Source organism: Neopsephotus bourkii, unplaced genomic scaffold (assembly GCF_033783945.1).
Source record: "Neopsephotus bourkii isolate Nb327-2 ecotype Australia unplaced genomic scaffold, CSIRO-AGI_Nbou_v1 NB_1634, whole genome shotgun sequence".
Taxonomy (NCBI): domain Eukaryota; kingdom Metazoa; phylum Chordata; class Aves; order Psittaciformes; family Psittacidae; genus Neopsephotus; species Neopsephotus bourkii.
In genome coordinates, this window is record NW_026902109.1 from 8867571 (window position 1) to 8895526 (window position 27956).

Sequence of the window (27956 nt, forward strand, 5' to 3'; positions counted from 1 at the left end):
GTCCCCAGGGCTGCAGCTCAGCAGGGATGCCTTTCCCACCCCAGCCAGAACTCTTCAAACTCACAAGCTGCTTTGAACTGTTTAAGTGGTTTAAGGTCTTAAATTGTGTTAAGGACTTTTTATCATTTTAAGCTGTTAAGCAGCTTTAAGTAAGACTGTGTGAACAGTTTTTCTCTATGTACATTGCACATTTGTGGATTTGGACTAACTCTGGGAGTTACATCAAGCCCCAAACCTTCTGATTTCTTTAGCTGTGTACATAGCACTTTGGTAAAGTACAGAATGAACACCCTGAAGGTTGCTGGAAATTCAAAATTCTAACGAAAAATGAAAGAATTTGTGACAGTTTTATTTCTCTTGTTGTTTGACAATCTTGAAAGTTAAATTCTGTTCTCCTAAATGTTTCCTGTACGCTTCATTGAACAGGACCATTTTTCCTCTAGTCTCAATCAAAAATGATTACATGCTGCATTTAGCTCTGTTTTTATTTTTTAAAATAAGTTTCATCATATCCCATGGAATTGCTTACATACTGGGAATGGACAATCTGCCTGTTAAAGACACATTTCTGTCTATTCTGTGTACAAATGATGCAGAAAGATACTCAGTATATACAGGAGGGTTTCTGTGGCAACCTTTTTCACACCAGGTTTGGCATACGGATCTTGGTGTGTGTAGGAGTGCATGTTTGGTAGAAGCAGAAACCTTTTAGCTGTTTTTTAACAGATCTTTCAGCTGATAACAACTTTACAAATGCCTACTGCTCATGCTGCTATACTGTTTGAATGTCTGAACATGAGAGTTTGGATATTAAAAACAAGTAATTAAACCTGCATTTTTAATAATGTCAGTATTTTCTGGATCAGTTCTACTGCTTCTGCTGCTGTGGAAGATTTTTTTGTCAGAAATATGCCTTTTCTTTTAGTTAAATTGTTCTTTATTGACAGTATTTTTGGTTTAGCTAAATTACATTTTATCGACAATCAGTACTGTACAAAAGCACAGTACATGTTGCTTTTTGAGCACAGAAAAGCACAGTTTCTTCAATTCACTGAGCATCACGGGGCACAGTGAGTAAATACAGGCTTTATATCAAATGCTTTGCAATAAACAGACAATCAGTACTGACTGCAGGGAGGGAAGCACAACCTTTGCCTCAGTGTGATAAGGCAACTACTGCACCTTTGCTGGGAGAATTTCCTTGGAAGAGATAATGTGGAGTATTGCAAGTCGTAAGGATTACGTGTGCCTTTCTCACAGTACCTTACTTGATGTACTGTAAGAATAGCCACAGACACAGGAAATTCTCCATACTGCACTAACATTAGAAATATCCTATGAGAGAGACAGATGGTTGCCAAAGGAGGGACACAGTAAGCAACCAAGTGAGGGGCACAGTAAGTAACCAAGCTTGTGAACAGTTCCTGCAGCAGAAGTTCAGACGGATGGTGACTGTTTCAGTGAGAAAATAACCTTATGCCTTTACTAAATGGACCACTTAGCCAAAAACCTATTTCAGAAATTATTCTGACAGGGAATGGTCTAGACGACAGTTCTTACTCTGTATAAAGATGTCTCCGTGTATTTCTGTACTGAAAGTGGTGGCATTGCTCAGTATCTCCACAGATAGAGAGGCGAGAAGATCTGGACAGGGCAGGTACAGTCACATATATAAAAGATACCAAATGGAGATTAGTATCTCCTGGCTTTTACAGGGTGAATTAAGATAAGCACATGTGCAGTTTTTAAACACTGTTATTTTAACTCCAATAAGCCACAACGAGACAAAATCATTCACTGCTACATTTCAGATACTGGTTGTATTTTATAATCATGTCATTCTCTAAAAGCAGCTGCTCTCAGGGTTCTTAAGCTTTAGTTTTGCAACCAGCCATTAGCTGGATCCACCTTCTTTAGTCAGTCAAATTATTTCCTCACTTTACTATAGCACAGGTTTCATGCATTAATATATAGAATAATTTGCAACAAAATTGTGTAGCATAACAAGATGCCCCATTAACCTTACCACCTCAATTATAGGATCTCACAACCCATTAAGGACTTTCTGTAAGTGTGATTAAAGATAAAGCAAGTAAAGCAAAAAAGCTGATGTTCCTCACAGGAAGCGAACTTCAATTTATAGATAAATACATCCAGCGTGTGATTGCTATAATAGACAAGTACATGTAAACGCATTCATTTAAGTAAATGTATCTGTGGTCAATCTAAACAAAAAGAATGTCTTTTAAAACTGCATTACCAGCCAAAATATTTAACATGTGTAGTTCTGCCTGCTAGATAAATGCAACAATTGACACATAATTTCCAATGGAGTTGCAATTACATCCTCTAGAGTCAACTGAAAACTGGACTCTGCTTGTTTTATTTTTTTTTTGAAACATATTGACATAAACCATATGCTGCAGAATAAACAGTCAGGCAATAGCTGTGCTGGCATTTATCATTAGACCACTAGAAAGAGTTGCTAGAATAACTACACTGATTAAGTTGCACTTTCTGGAGATGTTTTCTTCCAGTAGAACACTCATGTAGCTGTAGACATATAAACTAAAAATATGCTGCCACTATAGGGTTATGTTACTCTGGAACTGCTATAAACCCAAGACTTTCTGAATGGATAATATGAACAAATCTCATCTAAGTGACAGACTAAACCTGTTACTATGTGCTTTGAGGTAACTGCTGATCAATTAACCCATCTTAAATCATCAGGATCATCAGACATGATCAAAGTATTTAAAAAAATAAAAGTAAACAGGCTCCTGTCATTTCTAAATTAAAAAAAATGTGAATTTTATTTTTTTTCATAGTAGCTTTATTCCTTTTAAATTAAAAGTTCTTAAAGGATCAAGGAAAACCCAACTTGCTTATTGAGATTTTCTTCATCCTTACTGTTCATTTTTTAAAAAGTCTGTAGCAAGCTGCACATCTGGACTTGTGTTTAAAATCTACTATGTAAACAGGCCAGTCGGCTGGCACCATGACCATCCAGCAACAGTCTTTTACACCACAGTAATAAACGTAGTACTTAATCTTGGCTTCAGCCCTGGAAAAAACATAATGGGAAAATCCTGACAGCTCCTTGATTTAGAGGTAGTTTCTCCTTAACCTTCACAACTGCCTGTGTTCTGACACTATAAAGCTGGGGATTTTTCTAGTCTGCTAGTGCTTATGGAAAAATAATATCTCACTGTTTCTGAATCCACACTATTATTTAAAAAATATGCAAGATTTTTCATGCTTGGCTACTGTTCGTTCATCTGCACATATACCATTAGCATTAGTAAAGCTAAGATTAGACAAAGAAATAGTGACCAGCGCTTCACCCTCATTCTTCTGTGTTGTGAGTACACTTCCGAGTAACCTCTTCCTTCACAGCAGTACGTGTTTTGTCAAACAGATATAAATAATTCCTTTTAATGAAATTAATTAAAAATTTTCTTAATATTAATCTGTAAGTCATATAGAGGCAGTAAAATAAATGTAATGCCTTTTTCATATTTGGCACAGAAAGCTATGTTCTTTTACCTAAGGAAGCCAGCGCCCTGATATTTTTGCTCAATGCAGCATAATATTTTAGGTGATGGCTGCTGTCAAGATAAAATGTCCCAGAGATGGTGAGACTTTTTAAGCTTCTCTGCCTAAATGAAGGCTTAGAAATGCATACATAAAATGTATGGTACAAATCCTAAATTTAGAAATTTTAAATACCTTGAAACTACTTTATTTTCTTTTAAACTTTTTTCTTTTTTCTTTTTTCTTTCTTTTTTTCCCCAGTGACATCTACAGAATTAAATATAAGGGCAGTTATTAACTGTAAGTGTATCCTCAACAGGACATATGAGAGTGAAATGCGTGCTTTGCACATTGGGAAAAAACTAAACCCACTAAACTTCTAAGTAAAAATTAAAGTATCTGAATTGATTGAACACCTTATGCCACCAGTATAAGCCCAAGAAATATCTACAAGCTGAGACCTGGAATATAAAATCCCTTCCAAAAAGATATTTGTTTGATAAAATTATCACCCATGGAAAATAATGAGTTGAAAGAGCTAAACAGAATTCTGCCTACTGTGATTTGCAGAAAAACATTCCACATTTGAAGACATAAAAATGCTCAGAATAACTTCCTCCATGGGTGTATTTGCCAAGACAATGAGAATGAATAAGAAAATAACATTTAGTGTTGGTGACAACATCAGTTCACCCACTGAGAGATGGACTTGTAAACCAAGCAAACTGCAGGATCAGCTTTTCATTTGTACATGTCCTCAAGCAAGAAAGCAGTCTGCAAAGCTGAATTAAGGTTGTGGGTGGTAATGTGGTGGTATGGATAATTTATACATGAGTGGAAGATCCTTCCATTCAGAACCTGAGTCCTGACCTGGGTCCTGTTTATTTTCAATATCCACTTTTAAAGCGGCAAGGCAAAGGATTTCAGCCTTACTCTGTTATTCACAGATGAACAATCTTTGGGCTTTGGATCTCCATGTTAAGTAAAATTTATGAATGGATAGATCATGTCTTAAGACATCTGAAACTGAGTCCAAACTGTCATGGAAAGACATTCTCTAGAACTAGTCTACCCAAGTTGAATAGTTTAACTGGTTGAAGACCAGGGTCGGGGGGGGGGGAAAGAAAACCACAACATAAATCTACCTGTTATGGATATAAATTGCCACTAGGGGATGATAGTCTCATTGATTCAGAGGCTTACATGAAAAGTTTCACTGTCTTACTGAACCCAAACTATGAAAGCACAAGTTCATTTAAAAGCAGGAAAAGCAATAGCAGTGCCCCTAAACATTAATGCAACAAACATGTAATAAGCCTTCAGTTATACTGGAAAGAGCAATATACTAGCTGAATAATGAGATAGCACTAGAATTGATTTATCTTTAGCACCTGTGAGCATATAAAGTAAATACCCATTAAAAAGGCAGTAAATATTATGGCAGATTCTATGAAGTTCCAACATTTGTTCCAGGTCCATATAGGAATATTACTAGTGTGTGTTAAACTGGATGTAAGATACATAAACTAAAAGATGGTCCAATTTAAAGATTACTTTTAGTGAGGCCAAGTTCAAAGTACTGTTGGAATGACAATAGCCTTAATACAGAGAATACTAAAAGGAAAGCAAGTTTATCTGCACATCTAATAACCTTAGACTTGAGAAGCATTAAGTCCATGGTTTTAATATGTGCATCTCTGGCTTTCTTCGAAATTATGAATAACCAAGCTGAGCTCCTAAATCAATTGCTAAATTGCCAACTTCTCTGTAGTCATATGATCAAATTCTGCACTGTTCTATTTCACTGCAAATCAAGTAACTTTAAATGCTCTTAATTCTGTGCAGTGCTGTGCAGAGCAACAGGTTTCTTCAGCAAATTCACTAAACAAAATCTTTACTGGTAGGGGTAGGCCAGTAGAAATTGGCAGCAGTCCTTGCATGCTTAGTATACATTTTGCAGGATCAAGTCCTTCACCAGCAAATATATCATTCTATAGTTTATATAAAACTTTTTTCATCGGCTGTCCATGAAACATAGCATCCACTTTACTCTGAACAAAAGCCTTAACAGAAAAAGCCTCATCGGAGTTTCTATGAGGGAACGCATAAGCATCAACAGATTAAAACTACACTGAATCAGACCTCACAGCAGGACTAAACATTTCCAAATCATGGAAGGAGACAAACGGTGCAGACAGTCAGGGCTATGTATGTGCTTGTCATCATCAGTGGAGTGGGAACAGATGTTACCCGTGATTTCAAAGACGAAGGGACTTCCCTGCAGTGGAGAAACCAATCAATTGGTATGTGTCACAGAACACGTTGCCATGTCAACCACATACTTTAGTTAGTGATGGAACTCCTCAGCAGGTAATGGCACCACAGAACCTGTTTTCAGGATGATAATGGTCAGTGCTGCCAGTGTGGTGGCATGTATGAGACTGTCTGGATTGAGACTCACTGCCTCATATTAGGTGCAACCAAAAGCAAAATATAACATTCAGTTATGGATTTACCGCTAAAACCAGCTTTATTTCTGCCACAGGAACAGGGAATTTGCTACATGTCTCCTGTGTCACATGTCATGGCAACAGTTCTGTCACTCTTCCAGCATAAGATCAGGACCTTCTCTCTCCTGCTGCCTCAAAGAAATTTCCTCTCAGAGTACCTAACGTACCTAACAGGTAGACCAGAACTGCTGAGATCAGTGAGGCTATTCACGCACACAAAAGCATATGCTCAAGGGTTTCCAGGATAGGAGACAAACGTATAAACAATAAGAAAAAGGCAAAACAAAATAGCCAAGTAATATATGCACAAAATACTAGAAGCACAGAACTTTTACAGCTTCCACAATTATTTCAATTCTTTGAAACAGATTCCACTAGCCTCAGTTCCTACATGTAAAGGGAAAGATAAGAAAACTTAACTGTCTTCTAAACTTCTGATACTGCAGTGATTATACTGTAGATTGTTTTCACTGGGACTCTGTTCCTGTAGAGCTACTACATAAGTTTTAAAGGAAGGGAACAATCAGTATGTATACCCACTGAAATGCAAAGACTGTCAAGCTATTCATAAATGATACACTGTCATGTTTACGATTTTAACAATAATTAATTACTAGCTACTCACTTTGTATTGGCAAAACATTCTTAGGCTTTGTGTACTTTCTAAGAGCCTAAGATGCAGTAGAAATATGTTCTATTGCCATCACTTGAAATCGTGCTTTTGCTTTACTGATCTGAGAATAATCTGCAGCATTTTTGCTAAAGTCAAAGTGTAGGGAATGTAGGACAAAAATCCATACAACTAGGCTGTGTCTTATTGCTCACAGAACATCTTAATGTCTTCCAGTGGTTTATTTAGGAAACATGCCCATTTTCAGAAAAAAGACTGCATATTTTCTGGCTGTGAGACTCAAATTTGGATCCAAAAATCAAAGTGGATTCTCATCATCATCAGTAAAACAGGTTCTTCCCTAAACTAAATTAGACCTCTGGTTATTTCTATGCATTGCTATTTCTAAATGATGCCCTCAGGACCACCTTGGCAGCTACAATCATCTGCTATGATCTGCACGAGTATGACTTGACTTGTTGCTGGATTGTAGAAGTTCATTTTGCCTAGAGCTGACACTGGCTCTGGTCCAGCACTGCACGTAAAGAAATCTGTTAAACAGCTAGAAATAAGCTAAACATCTCCTGATTGCTAGTCCAGCGTTTCTAACTATACTTCTAACCCTCCTGTTCTCCAAACATACTCTAGGCAATAAAAGCAGAAGTCACTTAGATTGCTTATTTTTCCATTAACTAGGGGGGGGGTTTGGTCACTTATTTGGAATTTTTTCTTTCTGGATGTCCCAGATTTTCTGCATTGTTATCATATGGTAAAGAAACCATGATGGTCCTTACAGTAGAAGATACGATTACTTTGCTTGAAAATATCTTCAAAAGCAAACAGTAGCATAACAAATATCTCCATTAGTAGAGGCAGCAATGGAACGTAATTTCTAGGGATTTGCGTTTCAAAGCTGGATTCACTGGCAACCCATACTTTGTTGTGGAGACAGTGTTTTCATGGGAGAATGGATAATTGGTACATAAACTCTGAATAATCCTGAAAGATACAGCAAGGCCGTGAGAGGCCCGAGGAAGCTTAAGCAAGCAAGATAAGAAAAAGCTGTAATTCACTGGGTTATGAGAACTGTGGACTGTTGGCAAGCTTTCGAGGTCAAGTTCTCACACCTGTGCTTAACCAATTGTGTGTTGGTCGCTAAGGGTCTTCAAGACATGTATCCAATCATAATATGCCAAATCACTGTAAGTGCCTGTAAGAAATGGTATATAAGCAGTTAAAGCTTTGTAATAAATTGGCATTCGCTGATCACATTGATCATCTCTGCGTTGTCCATGACTCCCGCGTCGACACTTTGTGATCTCTGGCTGAAGTTTCTCAAATAGCTGGGCATTTATGATCACATATGAATTTATCTGATGTTTAATTGAAGGAGAGAAATCAGAAGGCTTCCTTTATATTTACAAGGGGCATTTACAAGACCTCTCTTCACCACCCTCTTTTTCTGTATTTCTAACAAATTCATACCCTTGAGATATTCAAAGAAACACAGAATAGTTTGGGCCAGAAGGGACCCTCTAAGGTCATCTAGTCCAACTCCCATACAATGAGCAGGAACATCCTGGGCTAGATCAGGTTGCTCAGAACAACATCCAGCCTGGCCTGGAATGTCTCCAGGGATGGTGCATCCACCACCTCTCTAGGCAACCTGTGACAGGATTTTATCACCCTCATTGTAAAGAATTTTTTCATCACATCCAGCTTAAATCTCCCCTCTTTTAGTTTAAGAACATCACCCCTCATCCTATCACAACAGGACCTGCTAAAAAGTCTCTCCCCATTTTTCTTACAGGCTCCTTTTAAGTACTGAAAGGCTGCAATAAGGTCTCCCCAGAGTCTTCTCTCCAGGCTGCACAACGTGGACTTTCTCAGCCTTCCCTCACAGGAGAGGTGTTCTATCCCTCTGATCATTTTTAAGGCACTCCTCTGGACCCTCTCCGACAGGTAAATGTCTTTCCTGTACTAGTTTGGCCACCATGTTTGCAATTTAAGAATGGAAAGTAGTAGACTGAAAAACAGACATTTAGAGTGGTCACATTAAAGGGTTGGGTTTTTTTTTTTTAAGATGCAGGCCCAGGCTGTCAAAAGCTGGAGCTTTAATTTGTATGCTGGGATCCACACTTAAACTACTACATGACTGGACAGATTCTCAGAACGAATCAAGGAAAGCTTTAGCACAACAGCACATCTGTAAGATGCTTGCAGATTCAGTTAAAAGCCTGGAAAGGGGTAATTGCTATGAGCAATTGCTGCTCATCCTGCAATAATCAGTCTTGCTAAAAAATCCAGGTTAGCCTGGCTCCATATTCTGTACTCGATTCAACATTTAAAACACTTTGCCATCCGACCTTTCTTGCAGTAGCTTGAAGGGTTAACACATTAATTAAAGCAAGGTATTCTACTCCTTAAATTATTAATTAAAATAAAAACTGCAGCTGGTGTTTAACAGCAACTCAGTCCCAACAGCAGGTTTTAGTCACTTCACCTAAATCAAACATATCATAAAGTTGGCATGAAAATCATATTGTCAGAATCAAACACATCTGGCGAGTGATACACAATTTTACATATAATGAAAATAACAAACTACCTCTATTATTTATGCAGATGCACTTTAAGTTGTTTGATATGCTGATGTCTTTTACCATACACATTCGAAAGCTAAAAACCCTAATGATGATTAATGATTAATATCAAGAGGGAAGAAATTGCTTTTCTCCTTCTCAACTAGTGCTGTAAGCACTGATACCACTGCCGTTCTGTTTTTCTCTCAGATGACAAAGAGTAGCTTTTTAATTAGAGTGGGGACAGATAAGCTTGGCTTATCTTGGTTCTGGCTTATAAAGTCCTTACTCAGGGTGAGTGGTACTTTATACAATGACTGTTATGATATCATTATACTGTGAGGAGTTCCATTAAAGTCCATGAAATCCACGTGTGGGATAAGGTCCTACTCAGCTCCTTATAAAGTTTTGATTTATCAGGAGCTGTTGCATCCTGCAAGAAAAGAGATCTCGGTGCAGAAAGCTCTGGGCTGCTGCCTGAACTAGTGTCAGCAGTCCCATAGCCAGGGTGGAAGGGCTGGATGAATTCACGTGGCTCAGATATGTCAGAGGTAAAAATGATGCTGGAAAAGAGCTTCACACACTTCCCTTACAGCAGAGAGTAAAGCAGAAGCTATCAATGTTGACATTAAAAAGAGAAGAAAACAGAAGAACTCTGAAGAGGCATCTTGATTGCTAGAACATGTGCTGGGTACTCCTGGGAAATCAAAACATAGGGCTCTTCATTAATACTGAAAGCCCATACAGCATTCATCAGTTATCCCTGATGTCTAAAGTGCATGCATTACATATCCTTATTTTAAAGTCTGGAGGCCCATTTGCCTGTTTCTCAGAGGACCAAAACTGCAAAGCATTGGGTGTACTTCCCCATTTCATTCTGAAGTAAACAGAAAAAGAGACCTTACCCTTTTGCCTCTATCTCCTCACCCTGAACATTTTTCTTGCTTGAAAAAATGAACCTCATGCTAGGAACATCGACAGCACTGCATAAAAAAACAACTAGCTGTTTTTTATGTTGTGATTAATTAGTTTATTGGGTAGCCTAATTACATACCTTGAAATACGAGCTTGGAAATTGTATTACTGCCATATGAAAGAAACACAGTCATTATTCTGACTGATGTTTTTCTATTCTTTTTTAAGATAGATATGACTATTCATAAATCAATTAAATCAGTGGCTTATACTCCTAGGCTGGTTTTAATAGTTTAGAAGGCAAACAACTTTAGTGCATGTGATTACATTTCTTCTAATGGAAATTTGGCAGCTATATCAAAATAACTTGTCCAAGGCAACACCATTCTCTCCCTCATCTCCAGATGACTCTGGAAACTGTATCATGTTATATGGGGGCATGTGTGCAGAAGAGAACATTGCTCGGTAAGGCAGAGCAGCCCAGGAAGTGGAAAGAACACATGTAATCATCCCTTAGCAATACAGTAATATTTCCAGAAAATTTTTCTTTCCCTCTAGAAAACCTTGTGCAAGAACTAAGAAATAACAGGAAAGCACTTATGGTAATAAACAGTAGCATCACAGTCTTCAGCTCTTTTTCCCCTCTAAACACCAATAACCTGCATCTAAAGTGTGTTTTGCTGTTCTTGTTTGTTGTTTTCTTTTTGGTTTTTTTTTTTTGTTTGTTTGTTTGCTTGACTGGTTGGGTGGGTGGGTGGGTGGGTTTTGTACATCATCAGGAATAGTTTCTAAATCTCTTTTTGAGAAGAATCCATTTTTAAAGCCTTTTCTTTAACTGGCAAGCTTAGAGTTTTCCACCTCATGGCATAGATGGTCTATAAACATTTGAGAATGTATTGGAACAACTTTTATTTCACAAGGTGAAATACCATCCTATATATCATTTAAGGTGTTAAAGAGTTTAATTGTGAAAAAGAATGATCTTCTATCATGGAGACATTTATAAAGTGGCTATTTTAGATTTGCATGAAAATGTCAAAGAGAAAAGCAACCAGATTAAAAGTGTTTGCAAGATGATGGAGCTCACTATCCTGAGAGAGAGAGAGAAAAAAAAAAAAAAAAAAAAGAAAGAAAGAAAAAAAGAGTAACAGCTTCAAAATAATGGATTTCAAAAGACCAGACCTCAACAGACTTCAGGAACTGCAGGAGAAAGCCTCTTGGGAAATTGACTTAAAGAATGCAGGACTATAGAAGGGCTGGCAATTCCTGAAAGAAACCATATCAAAGACACAAATGCAAACTATCTTAACATGAGGAACTATAAGAATAAATTATAAAAAGCTGTTACAATGTCAGCAAGAGCTCTTTCAGGACCTCGAAAACCAAAAGCATTTTGTTCTGATTATAAAACAGTAGAGCATCCATTTGACTAATTACATACTAGAAATTCATGGGAGAAAAAATCAAAGAATCAAAAATAAATCCTCCTCAATGCCAATGAATATAGCTTATATGCTCCAAGATGTTACTGCACAAAGCAGTGTCATCCCTAAACTGAAGTTCCTGAAATCCTCTGCCCACAACAGAGCTGATGAAAACACACATGCCTGTACCCCAGCTATCCCATACAAAGTCTGATTTCTTAATTTATGGCTGATTTCATCAGTACAGCATGAACCAGATTACTGTGCACTGTAACGCTTCCCTCCATCCAAAATAATCTAAAGAAATAAACAGTTCAGTGCATGTTCCTTACAGTCACAGTCAGTCTGCTGGCATTGAATATATGGCAATGAACAGAAGGTGGGAAAATTACTTTTGCTGCCAGGTGGGTGAGAAATTCTGGTGCAGAACAACCATGGTATGTGAATGACAGAAGCACTACTTAGGTGGAGATGTTGGTGAGGAACTGTGCAAGATGAGAAAGTTTATTTTACAAGAGTAAATGAAGCATTTCCCCAAATATGCAACATATTATCAGAGCTCATTTATGTCCTGTCTGAGCTGATAGCAAGTAAATAAATAAGTACAACTTTCCCTTATACAAGTAGGTACACTTACTTTCAACTTAATCTCATTGTTTCAAAAGAATCAGCTTACTGCAATAAAGTGCTAATTACTGGTAGTCCTGTGAATGCAATTATGCACTATATTACCTCATAACAGCAAAACCTGCATGACTTTTATAATAGGGTCCCCTATTACCCCAATGACTGACCAGCACAGATAAATGGTATAAAACAAAATAAATTTTATAGGTTTTTGAGGGTTTTTTTTTTTACGTGTTTGGTGGTTGGGCTTTTTGTTGTTTTTTTGTTTTGTTTTGTTTTGTTTTTTTTCTTGGGGGGAGGGGGCTGGTTGGTTGGTTGGTTTTGGGGTTTCTTTAGGTTGTATTTTTTTTTCCCAGGCAGCTCTTTCACTACCAAGTGTCATGAAGATATTTATATTTTTTCAGGCTCTACTTGGCTTCTCACCTTGAGGGTCTTTGTTTAAATTCTTAAGTATTTTTATGTTAAAGTACTTAAATACAAAGATATTTACCATAAAGACACGTAACAGTATCTGTCTGTCCAAAAGAATATCAAAGATAGCCAGTAGGCAAACACATGGAATAGTATGTTAACACGCAAAAAGCAGTTAGTTAATTTCGCATTGTAGGTCAAATAAATATCTACTTGATACAGTGGAAAAAAAATATTAAAGCTTTTGCAGGAGTGAAAATGTCTGAAGCTTTAAGTCCATCTCTATTTGAATTGCTATAGTAATAATTATTTTGCCTTTTTTAATATCCTGTTATATTGTATTATCTGTTCATAGAAGACATTTATAAAATCATCTTCTTTAGAGAAAACCAACAGAAATACAAACGCCCTATTGGGCAAAAATCATCTATTACCACATTTTGTGTTGTTTACCCCTTAGGAGTCACACAAAAGATAAAACACAACAAAATAAGCCATAGGTACTATCCTTGTAATAAAAAGAAACCACATACTACAACAAAGAAGGCTGAATTCAGGAGCCAATGATATTTAATGCATGCAGAAATTGTACAGCTACACTACTCTATGGACAGCCAGTGAAAAACGTATATTAATTTGAGAAAAACTGACTTAAAAGGTGACTCAATCTGAGTTGAGAAGAGACTGTGTATCAAATCTCAGCTTTGAACTAATCCTTGTACATTTTGACGGGCTGTCATGAGTGTTGTGGCTCTTGCTGCATTTTTACCCTTCCAAAGCAAAAGAAAAAATAATGAAAAAATCATTTTATTACATGCACAGATGGTAGATTTTGCTAACGTCATATCCAAATAATTTTCTTCTCTAATCTGCTCGTGCATCTGAATGTTAATGCCTCAATGCACTTAAGTCACAGAACTTCTCAGTAACAAGAACAAATGAAGAGATGCTACAATATAGTTGTCATAAAAGTAGAGTTGAAGAGGGTGTGGAATTACAGATCTTTTGGTGTGCCGTTGATCTCTAATATATGACACATTTTTAATAATGGCAACTGAAGAGACGGAATGCAGTCTTGATTTTCAGCTGTGTATTCTCATTTTTTTCCCAGAAAAATGTCCTCAGGAAATATTTGCTTGCCTGCTTGCTCAATTAGACAGGAGTAATTAGGTTTCATTTTAAGCCATGGTTGAAAGGCATATGCCAACATTCAGAAAGCATTTTAAAAGGCTCTAGACTTTTTGAAGCTCTGGATTTCCCAGAAGCACACACTGGGCAACACCATCAATGAAACTGAAATGAAAAGATAGACAATGGGGGTTCTAGCACTGGCAACAACAGTGTCTTGTCCTGTGCCTGAGCCAAGCTCTGCCCTTTAGCACTGCTGCCTTGGTGCAGAGGCTCCAGAATATTTCCTATGAAATTTCTTCAATGTGGTCTAAACAGGGAATGCTCTGGAAAGAAAAAAAGTCTTGAGTTTTTGTCCTTGCTCATTCACTTGATCTTTCTTACACTCTTTTTTAGCCTTAATTTTTTATGGATGAACTTAATTGGGTTATTTAATGACTGAAGCTTTTGCTCACAGGCCTTACATAATAATCCTGATAATTATTTTTTATCATGTTCATTCATACATGCCTCCTGCCAACGTGCCGGAGGTGCTGCACAGACACTGCAAAACAGCACAAATTAAACATAAGAAAATCCAATGACGTATTTAGAAAGGCACGCATGATATTAACAAGAGAAAGGCTGTTTTCAAACACGAGAAATTTCAAGGCAAAACCACTGCAAATACAGAGGGATTCCTGTGAGTTTCTTGCTACCAACCCTATCAAATTCACTTAGCTACAGCAGATGAAACCTTTGTTCATTTCCCTCCAGCTGGCACCTTCAGAACACTTTCCTCATTTTATTTTAAAATATATTTAGATTGCTTCTGGTTTGTATGCAACCTGGAAGATCTATCTGTTTTGATACCTACAGAGCTATTATAATATGGTCATTTCTGGCTATCATGTTTAAAGCAGTTAAACTGACAACATGCCACATAAGATACAGAAACAATTGCTACTCTGTTACACAGGAAGGGACCTGAGACAGAAAGGAGGCTAAGCTTGCCAAGATCAAACAAAGCATGTGAAAGAAAAAGAATTTGCACTCAAGTTGTCCAAGTGACAGACTATCACCGCATCTAAGCTGCAGTACATCTTCAGCTGTCACTAAAACACATGAAACTTGAGGATTAAAATGCAAATAAGGAACACCTTAAGAAACAACACATGTGGACTTAAAGGCAAATATGACATGCATTTGTATCCAGTCCATGACTACATATATACAGATGCCTTTCAGAACATCCACAGCATGTGCAAATGTTAAGGATCAATTTGATGAAATCTTTAAACTCTTGAATTTGCAAATTGCCTACTGTTTTAATGTCTTTTTTTTTTTCCCCTGAGATTCTTAATATTTTGTCAGACAAGCTCTGCAAAACCTGAGTTTCCAAATATCTGTGCAGCTACTGAACTGCATGTAGTCCGCTTGTTAACAAGAAATGAAGCTGGAAGTTAAGTCACTGCTAATTAAACTCATAATTACAAGTGGAAGGTCAGACAGCAGATCCAAGGGCTGTATGAAAATGTAATAAAACAAAAGAAAGAACAAACCTGAATGTAATAATTCAGTCCTTACTTGGCAGACTGACCCATTAGAAGACTTCTCAGCTGTATACAGTTCTGAAGGCAAATATTGGAATAACGAATGCAAATCATTTGTGTTTAAACAAGTCTGTCAAGGATTAGCACAGCCTCTAAACATTACTTGGGTTTCTATTAAAAAAAATCAAACCAAACAAAAAACAAACAAACAAAAAAACACCACCAAAAGAACCCCACACAAACAAAAAAAAAATTAAAAAAGAAATATAAAAGGAAAAAGCAACCCACAACAATTAAGAATTGCTCATTTACAAAGTTAAAACATGAATCATGGCTTCCCAGCCTAAGCTCCCAAGTGGCTGCCACTAGCACATTCTCACAAAATGCCTTCTTTGCTGGAACTGGGTAACATCTCATTCCTCTGCTCCTGTGCAGTTCAGAAATCTGCTTCAGAGTTCACTGCCCTGCCTGTGAATCTCCATGAATGCAGAAATCCAGAGGTAACTACTATATTGCCTTTATTCCCTTGTTGTAAGGTTGAGGCAGAGAGAAGATGGGGAGATCACAAGGTAATTTAGGCAGATGGCTCAGAGCATCAGTATTAAAAGAGCAAAGGTTCTCAGAAGTACCAACTACTAGCAACTGGAAAATGGCTGGAGGACAGCCAAGGAAGGTTCACACTATTTTCTGCTTTCCATGATCTCCTGAAGAGCCAGAGCTTTTGATGTGGGTCTCAAACTCCACGTTCTGATCTTCCCCACTGCTCTGTCACGCTGGAACGAGTGATGGGCACACAAGACATGAGAGGAGCAAAGCAGCACATGCAGTCATGCCAGACCAGAAAGCCAGTACTTCTCCCAACACTATTACAGTTGTGAAGAAGCCCTTGGGGGTTTGGAAAAATCCAGGGAGAAGGATTTTTGTTCTTTCCAAGATAGGCACATTTCTAACACAGTATCTGAACACCTTGACAGCACAGCACTTACTAACCCGTTTGGAATTTAGGAAGCTTCTGTTAGGAAATACAGAAATACAGGCAGCATACCAAAAGTGCTTCCTGCCATGCCTCCTGCTTTGGGTATTTCACCTTTCTGTGAGCCATAGGCAGTCCCTGAGATTCATGGCAGGGTGGAAATGCCTTGTGAGATTTTCCAATTCCAGATTAAAAGAAAAAAATTATTCCCTCATGAGCAGGCTTTCATCTGACATACTAATTCTAAAAATCTGCCTTCCAACTGTTCAACTTTGCTTCAGTGAATTTCTCACCAAGCCCTTTCTAATAAATATCATTTATGATTTCTATGACACACTTGTTTTGCAGTGAAATTGTGGCGGTAATGATGACTGGGTTGATTGACACCTAGTTATTCAATCAAAGATATTCCTACCCTGCTAGTTACAGACCACACATGCCAAATTTGATGCTGAAACAACTTTTATCAGGCATTTTGGAGAGGGCTTGGGAAGAAAATCAGCCTTGTAATCAAAATCTTAACTATGTTGCGGCTACTGCGGCAACATAATACTATTTTCTCTCCTGCTGGCAATTTAGCAGCAGCAGTGCAGAACACCAGAGAACTTCTCTATGGAGGGAGAGATAACAGCACACATTTACTAAGAGGATGGGGGGTTGGTTTCTTAACAATGGAAGTATACACAGGTGTATTTGGTAGTTCTCGGCTGGTGGACAAATTTTTATCTATAGCTTATTGTGCCTCTTTGGGTGGGAAAAATGGATTTCACAGAAGTATTCTTTTCTGTGTCCCTGAAAGATATAATGTGGGCAAGCTGAGTGGCAGATTTAGAAAGGCAAAAATAGACAGCATCGTATAATGCAGAAGCTAAGTAGTACTGGGAGCCAAGACATCAGGCCATGATGCATCCTGTAAAGCAGTAATTTACTTTCTCAGGAAAAATATTTGTTCTAAACCTGACACAATGTTTAATAAGATATTCTTCCTAAATTGCAGGGACATGAAAATATCTTCATCATAGCTTAGAAATTAAGGCTCAACAGAGCTTCTGGAGCATCTATTTCTTTAGTCCATACCCTCTCCCCTAAGGCACTACTAAGCTTCTTCCTCTCTCTCCCCCCTCAGATTCCTCACTGAATTTCACCCCAATTTTTGTCCTCCTCTGAACTGTGCTGAGTTTTGGGAGGTGCTCAGTAGACCAAACAGACAAGTTCTTCAGACATGAAGGAACTAGAACTTTCAGAATTTTTTTAGAAGATCATTTATTCAGGCTGTCTGGATTGCTACTTGTGTCTTGGATTTCAAGAGCAAATTCTTCATTGAACTTAAACCTTATTCCCATTACAGCCAGATCTCACAGATACCCTGTGGTAGTTTTATTCTATTTAGCTTCCCACGTAATTTCCAAAAATTACTTGCAGTTCCTACTTCTATTACTGTTAAACCCCACTTATTTTGGTAATACTAACAGAAAATTATAACAAAGCTTGTTACGGTTTTGGGCTGGTTTTATTATTATTATTGTAACTTTATATCCTACAAAGCATTATATTACCTGCAAGTAAACAATGGCAAATTTAACACTGGAAATGCTGTTAAATTCATGTTTATGAGAAATACACTTATTTATGTTCTTCCATGCAGACACCAAAGAGAAGGCAAAAGCAGTTTCTTGAATGCCAGCCTCACCTACACGCCAATTCCTCTGTTTCAGGAGCCAACCACAAACATTACAGTCTCAGTTTTGCAACCCCAAAAGAGACTGACGGAGTAACTGTGTCACTCTCTAGGACCTAAAATCCTTGGCTTAGCATCTTGCAGGAGAGCCTGTGTAGCACTACCCATCCTCTGGCCACCTCACCATTCCACTGCCATCAGAGCAAATACAAGATATCAGGCACTAATCCTGTCAGCACTGACTGCAGATCAATGGCCCTTCCAATACTCCATGTCAGAGTGAAGGTGGAAATTTTGTCCATGTTTTAAGAGGAAAAAATAAAAACATACTTTATCCTTTAAATTTGCTGAAGAAAAATAAATTACACATAAACAAATTGCCACCAATCAACCAGCAGCTCTCTGTAGCTGCTCAGAGGCTTGGTTTGTTGAAAATATTCTCATTGGGTATGGATTAGCAAACTAACAGCAGGGGAAAGAAGTCAAAGGTGCAAGATAAATTGTGTTTGTTACAGAAGCTGTAATTTATCATCACAATATTGCCAACACAATTGTAGAGAATTATATATAAATTTAATAAAACAACTGCTGTATTACATCTATTATCCTGGAGTCAGGTTTGGTTATCTTTTCCTCCTTGAGAAGATTTTTCTGCAAATAATGCCACTGAACCTGGCCATTTATATTTTAAAAGACTGTCTGTATTACCTTATGTGCAAATAATAGTATAAACTACAGCATATATCAAAATATTGAGAACATAAAATTACACATTGAGGAAGTGAAATCTTACATAGTTCCCTAGAGGTAGCAGTTCCCTCTGATGTTCAACAAAGAAATAGAGACAGCTGAAGCAGTGCGAGCTCTTGTTAAACAAAATATGTATAAACCTGAAAGACCTCTCTTCTGCAAAAATACACAGCTAAAGTGCCATTGTTCCCCTTTATGCACCTGTCAAAACTGCCTGGGGGCTGTTGAAGTGAAGGTGAAGGTGAGGGAAGAAGAAAAAAACAGCCACTGCAAATAAGCAGAGTATTTTATTAGAAAGTTATCTGCTTTTTGCAAGAATGAGTGCTGAAATGGATAATACCTTTCTGTGAAATCCAGGTTTCCAGCTTCATGTTAAGAAGAGGCTCTTACCTTATGGGATTATCCATCCTTGATACTGTGAGAAATGCTGCTAAGTTTGCTGTGTAGGAAGAGCACACGATAAGGGTGAAGAGCCACCAGCTTCCCATCACAATGCGCATAGCTACAGAATTGACAGTAGATTCTCCCCCTACAAATAAACAGAGAAAATGAGGGTGTCTCAGCAACTTCCATTTACAATCACTCTCTCTCTGCCCTATTATGTTACACTTTTTGGAGCTACCTCTCTGCATTTCTGGTTCTCCTCCAGACTGCCCTTTCACTGTGAGAAAAATACTGCTTCCATGAAGACTGGTAATTTACAAACATTTCCTCCAATCTCTTGCCCTGGATACTGTTCTGGAAAACCATCTTTCAAATTATTTCCCTTGGGAATTTTTTAGGATCAAATCTACAGGACATGAAAAATGTTCTAAATAAAGTAAGTTTAATGGTGAAGCACAATTAATATGCAGGAATTCAATCATTACAATGTTCAGAATATAGTAATCTGTTTCCAATGACCATTTTAGCTTTGGAAAAAAACCACAAAGCTGTCCAATGGCTTGTGTGTTATCTGTGCTGTATTGAAATCTGCAAAGACTGAAGCATTAGTGTCATTACTTGTTACTCTATACAATATTTTTAAAAGTGTGAGGATATCTTTCAAGCAGGTTTCAAGCACATTTATGCATGAACATTGTCGGAGACTAGGTCTTACCATACAGCTAGTACTAGTCACTTCAGCATATATTTGTGCTGATTATACCTTACTGCACGTAAACCCATCCAGGATGGGTCCCTTTATAAGACAAGGAACCAAATTTCATAGCACTAGTAAGCATTTTTCAGCTGAAGCTTTATAAGCTTCCAATCACAATGAAAAAATGTAGAAAAATTTAATAACCTACCCATATGTTATCATTCAACAAAACCTGCCTTCCAAGAACAGCACTAAATTATAGATATAGGACAAAACCTGTGTGAGCAGATTTTGCAAACAATTATTTACAAAAGTAACTTTGTTAATGATAGTAATCCTACTGAATTCAATAGGATTAGTCCCATGCCTAGAGATTGCTGAGTGTAAAGTTAGCTTCACCACTACAGATCATTTCTCTATTCACTTCAAAGAACACACTACAAAAAAAAAAAAAAAAAAAAAAAGAAAGAAAAGTCTCACATTAGTTCAAAACCATATAAACTTCCAAAATTGAACTTAAGCAGTTAGGGAAGACGCTAGCCTCAGAGTTTGAAAAGTAATTCTGCACCAAGCAGCTCTGTAGTTTATCAGGTGATAATTTTCCCCAAATGGGAAAGCCTGCTAGGAGTGTTTTTTCTGGACTTACTGAGAGACAGAAAAGGCAAACATACTGCCTCCTCCACCTCAAAACTTACCTACCTCTTCCCATTTTTCATTAGCTGGGCTAATAAAACATGTTACATCCCTGCACATGCCTTCTCTTTGATCTTTAAACCATTCTGGCCAAGACTAACATGTCCTGAGCTGCTTTACCCAAGGCTGAACTTTTCTGAACTTCCATCAGAGGTGTTTATAAAAGTGAGTACCTTGCTGAACAAAGGCGCCGTAAACAACCCAGATGGCACTGTGGAGGGTAGAGGAAGCAGAAGGGCTTGGCTGGGAAGCATTCTGCGCCCTGACTGCCTGGATCCGGTTCAAGACAAATATCAAGACACCAACTATAGGGATGGCTGCAGCAATGCAAGCCCACACCGCAAAGTCGAAAGGAGCAAAGAGAGAGAAGATGTTGATTTTCTCTTCAGGCTTTTTGATTAAGATCCCCACGGAATAGTCCATGTACCGCTTGCTGAAGTCCACAACACTCTCTCGTTCTGGTGTTATAGTGATGGCTGAGATGGCTAGGTCTGCTCTCTGTGAGACAAACGCAACAGATCAGATCTCTTCCTTTCACCATGAATTTGGCCAGCGTGAGCTTTAAGGAGAAATATTTTACGAACCAAGTGACTCCACGCATTTTTTTCTATAACTTAGCAGAAATTTAAATAAATTGCCTAAAAATAAAACCACGATCAGTTTCATAATTTGAATGTTGGTTAATTGCGCTGGTCTAAAGCAGAGTACTGAAAAATAACATGTCACTATCTAGAACAAAAAGCATCACTCTGATTCTTCTCTGGAATGAGTACAACTTATTTCACCTTTATTTCTCATTTGTTTTCCAGAGGATGCCTAAAATTCCAAACCATATAAAGCTGGTGCACTGCAAGCAGTAAGAAACACCATTTATTTAGCTTGAGTATTTGATAGCAAGGTGCAAAGAGCTAAGGTTTGTTGATTTCCCTGCAGAACTGCCAACTTCATATTTATGATGGGATACCATATGACAGCTGGGGGGGGCAGATTTTGCTGGGTTTTTTTTACAATGAATAAAGTGATTGCATAAACTAGTAATTGGAAGAATGTATCAAAGACAACTTAGCACCTGAAACTGCTTTGACCTCAATATTTAAAGCAATTAGGTTTTACATTTAGAGGGTCCTTAAAGAGTATGCAAACTCAATGACAGCTAAAACAGGAGTTAGTAAATAAGATTCCTAAAGCTTTTGAAGAGCTGCAATTATATCACGAATAATGTTCCATTTTAATAAAAAGAATTCTTAAAAAAAAGAAAAGAATGTATTTTTTCTTTCCTATCTCTACCCTTTCTTTGGAAAATAAAGCAAATGTTAGATGAGGGAGGTCTGCTTTGAAATCCTTTGGAGTCAGTGGAAAACCTAGTAGCAGAAATATCATTTTAAAAATACTGTAATAGATACTTTATGGCTTCAAAGAAAGCAATTTCCAGAGAAATTTAACAGAATTTCTTACCCCATTTTCAAATCAATAAGATTCAAACAGCTTACGTCAATGCAAAGTAAGTAAAAATTTCTTTATACAACCTAGCACCAACCAAGAATATCCTGTTATCAAACACACATTTACTACTGTTTTAATTGCTTTTACTTCTTCCTAAACAACTACTTACAAAATACTGAGCTACCTACATACTAGCTACTGAGAAAGCTTTCATTTTCAGTAACAACTCCACTGCAGAAGAGTAACCTTTTCTACAAAGGGCAGCCACATGGAGTATTAATTCCTTTGATTCTCCTTTTTATTAACATTTGTCCCATACTAGATAGCAAGAACATGAACCAAATATGTTCTAATTTCATTCTCTGGGAGATTCTAAGCTAGGAACTTTCCCCATTTACTTCAGTAGAGTTCACACTCTTGATTTGAAAGGTTGTAATTAAGAAATTTGGTCCTCTCTGTTTTAAATCACTGAATAATCTTGAGATCAGTTTAAATGCTGATCCTTCAAAACACTTCTTTATGGTATATTACATGGGGCACTTTTCCTGTTTTGGAGTCAAGCAGTGGGTAATTATCACATTGCCACAAAGTGACCCAAAGAAAGTCATACCTACAAACAAGTAGCAAAGACATAATGACAAAAAATGAAAATAATCAACATTTAAAGAAGAATATATTATTTTTAGTCTATTTTCTACAGTCATTCACTCACACACACCTACTTGTCCTCTCTTCTTATTCTTACAGCTATGTAAAACACAGATTTAGGTGATAAAATTCATGTTGAGTTGGAAATAAACAGAACAACAGACTCTAGTCTAGTTCTTACCCTGTATACAGTTCACACTACATTCAAACCACCCATGGCTCTGAAGTGTTCTGCACTTGTGCTTTCATCCTAATTCATTCTTTTAGAGTTTGGCAGATTACAAAGCTTTGACTCCCTACTCCATAGGGATGGGGGGAGGGTTATTGTTTGGTTGTTCTTTGTTTTAAATGCAGATTCTTTTTCTGTGTACCTTGTTAATTAGTTCTCCAATCATGCCATTCCAGGAGCTGTTTTGGAGCTGCTGTCCATACTTGCCATCAGGAGCTTGATATATCTCATACTTGAAGCCCAGATTCTTGGCAAGTGCATCCAGGACATCAATGGAAAATCCTTTATATCGTTTTGGTTGCCCAAGAATGTTCTCTGCCACCATCACAAAAGGTTCTTCCTGAGAATAAAAGAGCATCTTAACTGATAATTGAAACAAGTTTTTCAGTTTGCTTCTCTTAGTAAAAGAATGTTTCCTGAGTTATTTCTGGACAGCTTGGTACAGATTTTTAGACAAAAACTGTAGGCCATGGGGGATACTATGAGGCATCCCAACTAGACACCAGTGCCTCAGCACCTGAGTCCTATCTGTAGCCTTGTGGCCTTGTGTTTTCCATAGCTCTTGAGAAGAGGCAGAGACTCCAGACAATAATTCAGCATTCTCCAGCAGCTTCCGGGTGCCTATAGAATGAATTACTCTCTGAAGTACCTGCCTCTTCTCACCAGCTATAAAAAAGGAACAGATATGTACTTTACTGTTCTAACCAGCTGCCTAGAATGTAGATATTAAGCTGTCTAGAATATAGCTATTGTTAAGCACACAAGTCCAAGATAGGAACATTACTGTCCATCTATCTCAGTCCATATTAGATTTAGAAAGCCATTTTTTACAGATAATGATTAGTCCAGGAGACGTACTAAAACAAAATGTAATGAATGCTGTATTTAATGAATATTTAAAATTGTGAAAATTCAAAGAATAACTTTCACGGGTACTGGTTCCTGGAGTATTTTAAATTAAGGTATGTTTTGGGATGAAGGAAATGCAACATTTTGTGTTATGTTTTCTGTCAGGCATGGGCATACTGTTCTCCTGCTGGGGAACTCAAGGGCTGCCTGTAGCACAAGGCTGGCTGCCTTTGAAACCTGATACTGATATTCTTATGGAAGGGATCTTCTCACCTCCCATGTAAACTGCAGCATCATGTCGCCTGTCACCAGGTAAAGCAGAGCAAACTGAGAGTTGGAGGAAGAGCCTTAATGACCTTATGCGGTACTTCTTATTTGTACCATGATTCAGCAAAAGAGAACTAAAAAAACCCCACAGATAAGAAAACCACAAACCCACAGCAAAAAACCAACTAACCAACCAAACCAAACCAAACAAACAAACAAAAAAAAACAAACCAACAAGACAAAACAAAAAAAACCACAACCAAACAAAAACCAACCAAAAGACCCCATTCTGCAATCTGCAAACAGCAGTATTTTAGGCAGGAATGCAGCCAAGCCCCAGTTTGCCCTTAATTTAGCACTTAGCTGAGAAGAGCTCTGTTACCACTCTGGATACTAACAGACAGTCCCAAAAGTGTAATGATTTTTTGGAAAGACTATGCCTTTCTAAAAGATATAGTTTATCTCAATGGGAATTTATGAGCTTGATGGAGGAAACACTTGATTAAATTTTACAGCCTGCAGCATACAAGAGCCAAGATTAGATTATAATAATTGGCCCATCTGATCTTAAAATCCAGGAAATGCTGGAAAGTGCATATCTGAGTTAGAGTACAGTATCTGGAATGCACCCCTGGGCACTCGGGCTGTGTGCTGGTTTCATGCCCAGTAAGAATTACAATGCTGAAAACCAGCATAAGCAAACAAACAAATGCTCTGTATCTCTAACAGTGCACAACTTTACGTAAAATAATAAAAGGCCATCAAGTATCTTCCTTGTTTATGTAACTGATCATCCAAAAATACAGTACTGAAAATTATAGGGAAAAATACTGTGGGAAATGCCCAAAATACTCAGGTCCTTTTTAATTTGAGCATTTTGTTTCCTGAACTCAAACAGGATCATACCAAGACAGTAACCACTTTGAGTGTCAATCCTTGTAAGTCATTGCCCAGACGTCGTTCTTGTAGGCTACCATTCAATCCTTTCTCAGAGTCCCACGTTGCCAACTAGAACAGAAAGTATAGTGAGTATGAAGGACTATTATGCAGAAATCTTTTAGAATTTATATAAACACTTAACAGTAGCTTGACCGAAATAGGATGAGAGATGTGTGACTTTTTTTAATGCAGAATTAGAATTAGACTCGGAGGACAAACATAAACAAGTACCTTGCCCGAATGTATTTTCATCAATGCCTGTAACAGAACAGCTCTATTACTTGTAGTATTTGTCATATTATTTCACTTAGATCCCTCTGATATGACATTTCTCTCCAGAGTGTTTATATTGTCTGACAACCCTCAGGAATGGCTGTGAACTCACTATCCCATATTTCTCTCTCTGCTCAGATCCTCTCCTACTTTTCAAATCATTCTCTATTGCTTATTAAAAACTAACCTTTTTTGCTGCTGCACAACATTGTCACTCATGGATAGTCATAAAGTCTTGACACAGATTCTGTGGCATCAAACTGTCTCCTCTCTCCCTCGGACTTAGAATCATAAAATCATAGAATTGCTTCAGATCCTATCTTAAGCACTATTTTCTTTGTTCTTGCCCTATCTCTGCCTCATCAGTAAAACAATAACAGGCTCCTGATGATGAAATAATCTTACATCTACCAGTACTTTATGCATCTGCTAGATGTACCTGAACACATAATTCAGGATATATCCCTGGAACATTACATCTAAATATTTTCTTTTTCAACTAAATATATAGCTTTTAAAATGAGTTTTACTGCATTTTCTGAAGAAAAATGCAGTAAAATTCAAAAGAATAGGTTCAATAGGAAAGTCAATCTTGAGTGACCTTTGCATTATTCAAATTAAACATGCTCTTCAGCAGCAACAGCTGTCAGACACTCCTTTTGCCTTCAAACAGAATCCATGGTGTCGTTTTGTTCAGAAGAGTCATAAATAATATCAAGCAGAAACTGTTTCCTGCTTTTTTTTCCCTTTTTTCTTTTTTTTTCTGGCATTACACCAATACTATGCTCATATATGTGGAAGCAGTGTAGTTAGCTGAAGGCACGCCCTGTAGAAATTAAGCACAGTCCAAGATCTGTGAAATGTGGCTTCTTCCTGCTAGAAGCTAATTTTCATGTAACAAGTCAAAACCTTCTTGGAAAGAACTTATTTCACTGAAAATGCCTGTGGCTACACGTCCTACATGATTTATTTCTATGACTTCAGTTTTAACCTTAAGCCTCAAAAATGAAACCAACAAACAAAATGTGACGGGAGAGATCTGTATAGTTTTATTTTTGTTTTGTTGCACTAAACTGATAAACAGAGAACTAAAAAAGAACAGAACAGTCAGTAAATATTTGGCCATAATAACTATCACAACTGATGAAAATTATTCTATAGTCACTAAATCTTCAAGGCTGAGAACACAGGAAAGAATTAAGCTATACCTCCTTTTAAACCAGATGATCTAGGGGATGTAGGAAGAAAATGAATGAATAAATAATATTCAGCTTTCTAATGAAAATCCTGAATACCGAAGTATCTCAGACTGAAAACTCTCCCCCTGTCTTGACAGTTTGGATTGAAAGATGAGCATCCAAACATTAAAGTGTCTGTAGCAATACAGGTAGATACCTATAGCCATTGTATCTTTTAAATCTGAATTTAAATACTTGCTATAAAATATGTCCAGATGTTTCTTAGATTTTGCTATTGTCAAACCAAATTAATAAATTTGTAATCTGACATAAATCACTGTGGTTCAACAGACTTCAAACAGCAACATGAGTGTGTGGGGCATATATTTTGTCCAAATCTGTAATAGAAAATTCACTCTCTAAGCCTTTTCAGCTATCATGTCCAGCAAGTACATGATAAAGATGCATGAAAGGTTTTGGCCAAAATAGCTTGTGCAACCTACAGATGGCGATTAATTTTTTATTTAAAAATGGGAAATGTAACACATTCATTTATTACTTCACCACTGGTGGACTAGCATTTCAATTTCTTCTCCCACTCCTTTTGCTTTCAAAAACTGTCTGGTTTAATATCAAGGCCTTTGACTTCCTGAATACCCTACATTTCACATTCTGCATTAACTCTAAAAATTCCAAAAAGGAAATGGAGACATGCCAGTGGAAAGCCATAAATGTATTCCTTTTATTCAAAAGGAGCAAGACAAAGATTCCTCTTTTATGCAGTAGGTGTAAGTGCAAGGAGAAGGACCATATTTCAATGCAGCTCAGAACTCCATAGTGTTCTCTGTGGAGACACAGACATTTCAGTCTCTGAAAAAGCAAACTATGCACATAAAGTTGGCAAATGGAACATGAGAAAAATAATTTCCAAAAGGGATTTTTCCTGTGCATCCTTATGCTTCAGAACATTTAATTTGTTCAGAAGTGTGTCAATTTTAACTTCCACATCTTGCAGACAGAATTTTATTTATAGGACCGATGTATTTAAAGATACAGCTATCAATTTGAGACAGCTGATCTGTCAAGATCAACTGATTTCCAGCACTGTTAAACACAATGAGTACTGCTGTTAAGGTTGTTGGAGTTTCATTCTTTGGAGAAATATGTACCAAGTTCCTACCAGAAGTCTGAAGCCAAAGGCTGTAGCACAGCCATAAGCTAAAAGGAGATAAAGGGCTTTTAGATCTCATTATGACAAACAATTACTTGCAGAATTAGCACCTGTGTCATGCATCTAAAAAATCTGGAACAACTAATGACAGCCTGGGTGTTAGGGTTCTTGTTTTTTATTTTTAAGTTACTCAGTTCTGGGTGTTAAACTTTTGAAAACAGCTACTTTATTAAAGCCTTTCAACTTAAACCTCCTTCCTAACTTCTCTTTCTGAAACAGCCATATTGCGGGGAATCATATAGATCTAGCCATACATCAGAAGCTCACTCATCCAATAAAGACAAACCAGAGGAAACAAATGTGAAATTCAGACAAAAAGGTGATTTGTTGGAAAATTCTGAATGATCTGATTCTGAAAGATCTGACTGATCTTTATCAATATTTACTGCATTTTCAACCAGAACTGCAGGGAAAAGCTTGAAGAGAGAAAGTCACAATTTTATCATAG

The 27956-nt window shown here is 37.3% G+C and overlaps 1 protein-coding gene across 3 annotated transcripts in view; it reads right to left on the reverse strand.

Moving 5' to 3' along the window:
* GRID1 (glutamate ionotropic receptor delta type subunit 1) overlaps positions 1-27956 on the reverse strand; it is a 604451-nt gene that overhangs the window by 29849 nt on the left and 546646 nt on the right. For all 3 annotated transcript variants that reach the window (XM_061373714.1, XM_061373713.1, XM_061373715.1), the window contains 4 exons: positions 24794-24895; positions 22914-23111; positions 20625-20949; positions 19068-19206 (listed from right to left, as the gene is read on the reverse strand). In XM_061373714.1, the coding sequence (XP_061229698.1) occupies positions 19068-19206; positions 20625-20949; positions 22914-23111; positions 24794-24895 (764 nt within the window). The remainder of the gene's footprint in view (positions 1-19067; positions 19207-20624; positions 20950-22913; positions 23112-24793; positions 24896-27956) is intronic.